This window comes from Phaseolus vulgaris, chromosome 3 (genome assembly GCF_000499845.2).
Source record: "Phaseolus vulgaris cultivar G19833 chromosome 3, P. vulgaris v2.0, whole genome shotgun sequence".
Lineage (NCBI taxonomy): Eukaryota > Viridiplantae > Streptophyta > Magnoliopsida > Fabales > Fabaceae > Phaseolus > Phaseolus vulgaris.
Window position 1 is genome coordinate 35,145,838 of NC_023757.2, and position 7,976 is coordinate 35,153,813.

Consider the following 7,976-nt stretch of genomic DNA (forward strand, 5'->3'; position numbering starts at 1 on the left):
CTACAATATAGTTAAGATTAAACGAGGTTCCCTATGATCGAAACTCGATCTCTCTAGAGATCATGACGAACGAGTTAAATTTGAATATCATTTTTCACACAGATTTTTTTTATCACTATACCAAAACAAATCAGAATTTAAATCCATTCATATACTTTTAAAACTTACATTTGAGGAAAGAGTGAAGTGTGAAGATAAGTAAAGGTGAATAATGTATAAGGACAAAAATCCATAAATCTAATGCATCCAATTGAGTTGGAGATGATTTTATACATGAATGGTCACTACCTTGAAACTGATTATGATTCATATATCCCAAATTAAGTGAGAGTCTCCCGGAAAAAAATTCAATATAGTGAAACCTTAAAAAAGAAAACTTATTTACTCATTAAATTTTATTTTATAATAGATTAAAAACTATGTATTTGGACATGAATTGATTGTTTCAAATGCAAATCTAACACTTTATGAGGGGTTTATGGCATGACTTGGCTGCCATCTGTATCCAGCTTTTTTAATGATGTCACGAATCCACATTAATTTGGAGTTTAGCTTCCTCCTCTTTTTCTACAATATCTCTTGCTTACCTATAATACTCTTCAAAATATACCTATTCAAATAAATCCATACTATTTAAATTCAACTAAATGATAATAAATTAAATTAAATAGTATAAAAATAAATTGTCCCTATAGCTATTTGAATTAAATTAGATTATGATTTATGAAATTGAAACATATATTATTAATTGATAATAAACTATATAATTAAAATAATTTAATTCATTTCTTCTCAAACCAATGTATTTTCTGGACCTAGTTTCAAACTATCTGCACATTATATTCAGTGTTTTGGTATTGCGGTATCGCTGTTTCAATTCTCTACAGCTGTCAAATAAATAAATTATGCTCGATGTTTTGGGATTGGGTATTGTCAAAACAGATTTGGTCAACAAATTCCTCATAAAAATTGTAAAGTAAATTGAATCAAGTACTTTTAATCAATTTATTTAACCGTCAATTTAAATTTGATTTGTTCTAGATTGATTCATAAGTTTATGGACTGATTTATTTTAGAAAATAATTATATTTTTAAATATTAAAATTGAAGTATATTTGTTAAAATACTTACCTGCATTATAATTTATTTATTTATATCAAAATATTATACCTAAAATTAATAATATAACTTATTTAAAAGTATATTTTTATTTTTAATTTAATTTTTTTTCTTTTAAATTGGTTTAAAGTTAGTTAAAGTGACCTCATGGTTAGACTAAAAAAATGAGTTCAACTAACCCTGTATAAAATTGTTAGGTAAACTGTTAAATCGGACCGGAGTGACTGGGTTGGTTTAACAGCACTGTTACTGCTTCATTGCTAACCAGTTTTTCCCATTTTTTTATTATGTCTACTTCAACTAACACTTTCATACCCTCCATCATTTCATTCCAATACTCCACAAAATATTCTATTTTATATTAACCCCACTTATTGTTTTCACCTTTTGATATAATTTTTATACAACAAAAAAAAACAAAACAGAAAATATTTTTTTAAAACCAAATGGTCCATAGGGGACTTTTTCTTTCCTTATAATTGAGTGTAAGGTAAAAGAATGATAAAAAATTATATAAATATATGTCAATTTTTATTAATAAAATACATCACTTAATTTTTTTCTGCTGATTAGATTTTGAACTACTGCCTTAATAGTTGTATATGCTTTGAAAACGTTTAAATCACTATCAAAGTTTTCCGTTAAAAATAAATTAAAATAAAAAAACAGTGCCAAATATATTTTAGTTTCAACTGCTATTTTTTATTTTATTTTTCAGTTTTACAAATTAAGTCATTGTCAAAATAACTTCTAAGTTAAAGTGTCGTGTATGTGTTGGTGGAAGATGAATCTATCAATAACGTATAACTTGTCTTTTGAATGCAAAATAGCATGTTATGTTATAAATGGAAACATGGTGTGCATGATAATCAAGTGGAACAACACTTTTACCAATATTATTGACTTAAGTAGATTAGAAAATATCGGGGAAAGTTATATTGGTGGCACTCATGCAAGGCTTTTGAGAACAAATGAACAAAGTGATATTTGATAATGGAACAATACACAACCAAGAAATTTTCGGAACAGCACAATAACAAATAAAATACCAAGAACAGGATTATGATACTGTAGTGCAGGTGTCGTAGAACTTACCTAGAAAGTATATTTAGAAATATTGATTATTTGTGTCCTACAATTAAGATACATAGGAAAGGACAATATTATGTGACATATAAGTGGAGAGGGGGTGTCAGATTTGGTCAACTGTTGGGGTATGTGTCTATTCTAAAATGTGACACCACTTACCTGGACATAAAAGTAGAGGAAAACCATAAAAGACTGTGTTTCTGGGAGGGTGTGCTCGAAAAGATGGAAAGAGATTGAGAAAGCGGAAAGGAAAGTTTATGTCGATGATAGGAGAATATGTCTTATTAAAGTTGTCCTCACTTCTATTCCCTTGTTTTATATCTCATGTTTTTATATGCCCGTGTCGAGTTTGAAGGAATTGGAAAAAAGACAAAAAAAACTTTTTTGTGAGGATGGGTTCGAAGGGGCAAAAATAGCTTGGATGTCCTGGGATAGGATATGTGAGTCCAAAGAGGATGGTGGCTTAGGGGTAAGAGATTTAAGATCTTTTAATATTGCCCTATTAAGTAAATGCATCTAGCGACTTAAGTTAGATAATGGTGTCTTATGGAAAGAGATTATGGAATCTAAGTATGGAGGGTGGAGGGGGTTAAAAAGTTTGATCACAAGCTATAAGGAATCCCTCTAGTGAATAGATTTAAAAGAGTTTGGAAATTAGAAGATTGGGGGAGCGACTTTGAAGATAAAATTGGGTGGATGTTAAGGGATGAGAAGGAATAAGGTTCTGGAAAGATAAGTGGGCGAATAATGTCCCTCTGATGTATAAGTGTCCAAATACTATACTCTGTTGCAATAGATCGAGGTTGCCTTTTGGCACATGTAGGTAAGTGGATAATAGTAAGTGGGAGTGGAAATTGGGGTGGAGGAGAAACTTGTTTGTGTGGGAAAATGATCATGTTGCTCAGTTGATGGGTCTTTTGGATAATAAGAAGTTAGTTGCGGAGGGGGAGAGGTTGTGGATAATTGGATTTGGAGGGATGATGAAAAAATGAGTTTTTCTATGAAATCTGCTTATAATCTTTAAAGAAAGAGGTTCGAGGTGATGATAGGGCCCTTTTTGATAGGTTTGGAAGGTCAAGTCCCTCACATTTGCACAAGTTATTGCTTGGAGGATGTGCAAAATAGTATAGCAACAAAGGATAATTTGTTGAGACGAGTGTATCTTGGTAGTAGTATTGTGGGTTGTGCAGTGAGAAGGAAAATGTTAATCATCTCTTTTTTAGTGTAAGTTTGCTTGGAGAGTTTGGGGATGTGTTGTCTTGGCTGGGTTACCTGTCGGTGATCACTTGATGCTAAGGTACTTTTTATGATGTTTTCCCTAATAATGTGATGGTCTGTTGTCCAGAGTTTGGGAGTATGGATTGCTTTGGTAGGTGAAATATGGGAACATAGGAACATGATGGTCTTTAAGATGGAGAGCTGATTATTTAAAGGTTTTGCGGTAGTACAAAGAAAAACATGAGCCTAGATTACATGTAAAGAAAAATCTGTTGAGTTCTCTTATTCTGGATGGTGTATGGAACCATTGGAATGTATGAAATATGTTAAGAAGTAGTGTTTTAGTTTTAGAGAATTTGTATAGTGGACCCTTTGCTTTAGGGAGGATGTAGCAGTGTGTTTTGCAAGTTGAGAAGACATTCTTATGTTAACTAAAATGGACTTTGGAGGAGTAGCAACTTTCTGTTAACAGGAGCGCAAGAGGAAAAGGTTAATTTATAAAAGGATTTTCTTGCTTTAATTGTCGAACTCATTTGAACCAATGTTATGCCTGGTTAGGGTTGACGTCTGTAGATTATCATGATCCTCTTTCACACTTCCAACATCTCAAACTTGTTAATGTCAATGTTGTATGAGGAAGTGTTTGGATTGCAGTTGTTGGTGAGATTTGGAGAGATAAGAATAAACATATTTTCAAAAGGTGGAGTGATTGATCATTTTGAAATATTTCCTTGGTTCAATTAAATGTATGGTCTTGAGTTACTTCTAAATTTGTGTCTGCATGTTTTTCTTATTCTGATTGGTGTTTGATCATCAAATTTGTATGTATTTGATCAAGAGACTTTGAACTCTAGGCCTTTTATTTTTTTAGAAGGTTAAGATAAGGTGTTAGAGTGTTTTTGAAATGTCTTTATTTGTGGTAAGCTTTTGGAAGGAATATTGTAAATTTCTATTCAATTTATACAAAAATTAGATTATTCCTAATGTGATTCATATTTATTTATAATTTTTTATTAATAAAAAATGTAACATATAAGTTCATATATGACATCCAAATGTTTTATAGGACTAAGAATAACAAAACCACCTATATTGTATGCTGCAGCTCTTTTAATTTCAAGTATTGGCCTACAAGTTGGTATTATGGAGCCATAGAGAGAGTTCCATTCTTTAAAAAGAATTGAGAAATATTAGTAATATATTTTTTAGTGAATAAACTTTATAAAAATTTAGTAAAAGAGATGCTACTTTCATTTTATTTTGAAAATACATAATTATTTCATAAAAAAAAAATAGTTGAATGACTATATTAACAGTATATAAAAGATATGAATGTTATACTATCATTGAATTATAAATATCATTGAAATAATTGTTATAAAATCAACAAATTTTATATATGTGGTATACACCTCACGATGGTTTGTGATTTGATAATGGTAAACCTATTTCACTGTAATATAATTTTTTTTCATAGAAAATGTTCCCAATATAGAATTAAGAAAACACAAGATTGTACAAAATAAAGCATTAGATTTAGTAAGGAAACAAGGGTGTATTGTTTATATAATATAAAGTTGGAATGAACATGTTTGTAAAACATGCTCTAATTAAGAGGACACGCCATAACAATACATGGTTTCTATTAGAGAAAAGTTTGTTGATACTATAACCCTAAAAAAACATTCATTTAACCACGGTTTATAACAATATAATAATATTTTTAAAATAAAATATAATAAATAAAATATTAATTTATTATTTATAGAAAGCATATAGTGTGTATGGCGGTGTCCTCTGATATGCATTTCATGCAGCAGAAACGCGTGAAATGATTGGTGTGGGCGTCCCCCTTTCCAACAAACAGCTACTCTTTTTTACTCTTTCCTCATTCCTTACCAGCTGTGACCAACTCATTCAAAATTCACAACCTCCCTTCTTCTCACTTTCCTCTTATCTACCCCTCTTCCTTTTGCTGCACCTATAAATACCATTCTTTGCACTATCACCCAACACTCACAAATAACCAAAACCTATTTCATTCACTTTATACACAAACAATTTTGGCATGGCTTTTTCAAGACTGTGCTGTTAATACCATTGTTGGGTATTTTTTGATTGCTTCTGCAGCCAATTTCTATCAAGATTTTGATATAACCTGGGAGATGGTCGCGCCAAGATACTAAACAATGGCGAGCTTCTCACTTTGTCTCTTGACAAATCCTCTGGCTCCGGCTTCCAGTCTAAGAATGAATACCTTTTTGGCAAAATTGACATGCAACTCAAACTAGTCCCTGGCAACTCTGCTGGCACCGTCACTGCCTACTATGTATGCCTTCAATTACTCATACATTTTCTATGCATCTAATTAATCATTCATATTCTTTATAAGTTTTAACCTTTAGAAATACTAATGGGAAATATTTGTGTGCTTAATTTCAGCTATCTTCAAAAGGAGCAACATGGGATGAGATTGACTTTGAATTCTTGGGGAATTTGAGTGGTGACCCATACATTCTCCACACCAACGTGTTTAGCCAAGGCAAGGGTAATAGGGAGCAACAATTTTACCTCTGGTTTGACCCAACTGCAGATTTTCACACCTATTCCATCCTCTGGAACCCTCAACGTATTGTGTAAGTTTCTAGATGCCTATTATGCTATTCTCCAGATATTGTTATGAACTAACATCACTACTACATGCTTTGTTCTGCTTTTGCTTTGGTTTCCTACTTGTGATAGAAGCAAAGTGTTGAGTCCATTTCTCAATTTGTTCTATTTCAGGTTCTCGGTGGATGGAAGTCCCATAAGGGAGTTCAAGAACATGGAGTCAAAGGGTGTTCCATTCCCCAAAAACCAAGCAATGAGGATATACTCAAGCCTATGGAATGCAGATGATTGGGCCACAAGGGAGGGCTTGTTAAGACCGATTGGAGCCAAGCTCCATTCACAGCTTCATACAGAAACTTCAATGCCAATGCTTGCACAGTGTCCTCTGGAACTTCTTCTTGCTCAAACTCTGCGTCTTCTCCCAATGCTTGGCTCTCAGAAGAATTGGACTCCACTAGTCAGGAGAAGCTCAAGTGGGTACAGAATAATTATATGATCTACAACTATTGCACTGACACCAAAAGATTTCCACAAGCCCTTCCTACAGAATGCAATACGGCCTAATTTTTTGTTTTTTTTCCTATCTATTGCACTTTCTTTTTCATTTTTCTATTCTTTTCTGTTGTAATTTCCATGATGGTAAATTCTTTTATTCATTGTATAAATATTATTATAAAAGGGTTATCTTAATCTATAAGTTTTTTTAAAATATTTGCATAAAAAGCTTGTCATATGTATATCAACATATTTAAAAATATTAAATCTTCATAAAAAACATACAATTGATTATCTTGACCCAGGTTAATGTGTAACTAGAAAACACTAACTTATGAAAGTAATAATTCTTTAATAGTTTAAGTTCAACATTATAAAAAAAAAAAACAACTCTACTAGAACAGATACGAACATTGATACGATACGGATACAAAGATATGTAAAATTGTTAAAATGAAGAATATGGAGACACAGATCTATATATTATATAATTATGAATTATATAAATTGATTATATTTTAAAGTAGAAAAATATTTTTCATGACTAATTCACTAGAATTTATTTCTTATTTATATAATTATAATAAAAATTTATATAATAATTTAAATTTAAGAAAATTAATTTTTTTTTTTTTAAATTATTAAAACTATATTAAAATTATAAAAAATCTAACAAATATTTTTTGAATTTGATACTTACGTGCAGTTTGTCATATAATTTGCATACGTGTAGTTTGTCATATAATTTGTCATACCTGCACATAATGAGTGTCTAGCTTCACACTTATGTTATACCTACGACAATATGGATGTTTGCCCAATCTTGGTTCACTACAAACGGGCTAATTTGCATAATATTTCTGGATTAAAATATCTGTCCTATCTCGTATAGCTGAAGATTTACGAAGTAAATTAAAAAAATTATAATCTCAAAGTTGAGAATCTTGTAAAAACAAAGTTTTCCTATAAAAATAATAACTATAAATAGAAAGAATAAAATTTAATTATTTCCATATAAATAAATCTATAATATTTATATAATCAATCACTATATATTTAAGATATTATTTAGTTTAAAAAGTAATGTATACTTAAATTATTATTAACTTACTATATTTAAGATATTATCTATTTTAAAGTTTAAAAATTAATGTATACTTAAATTATTATTAACTTTCTCTAAACATGTAGAATTATCTAAATATATTTTGACATTAAATTTATTAAGATAATATGGAGATACTATAAATTTATATATATATATATGTTAATAAAATAATAAATGAAAATATTTAATTATATTTAATACATATATTATATAATAAAATATTTAAAAAATATATGAATTGGAGGACAGACTTATGGAAGCACAAACTTAAATGTTTTAACTCCACACTTTTCTATAAAGGTTTGCACCGACCCTTACTATTCATTCTGTATTGTGA

At 30.0% G+C, this 7,976-nt stretch overlaps 1 protein-coding gene across 1 annotated transcript; it reads left to right on the forward strand.

Annotated features, from left to right (window-relative positions):
• Positions 1–5,445: 5,445 nt before the first annotated feature.
• On the forward strand, positions 5,446–6,745 carry LOC137807313 (probable xyloglucan endotransglucosylase/hydrolase protein 23). The gene is given in 4 exon segments (XM_068607907.1): positions 5,446–5,755; positions 5,869–6,062; positions 6,211–6,332; positions 6,335–6,745. Coding segments are annotated over 4 exon segments (636 nt in total). The 5' UTR covers positions 5,446–5,701; the 3' UTR covers positions 6,601–6,745.
• The last annotated feature ends 1,231 nt before the right edge of the window (positions 6,746–7,976 follow it).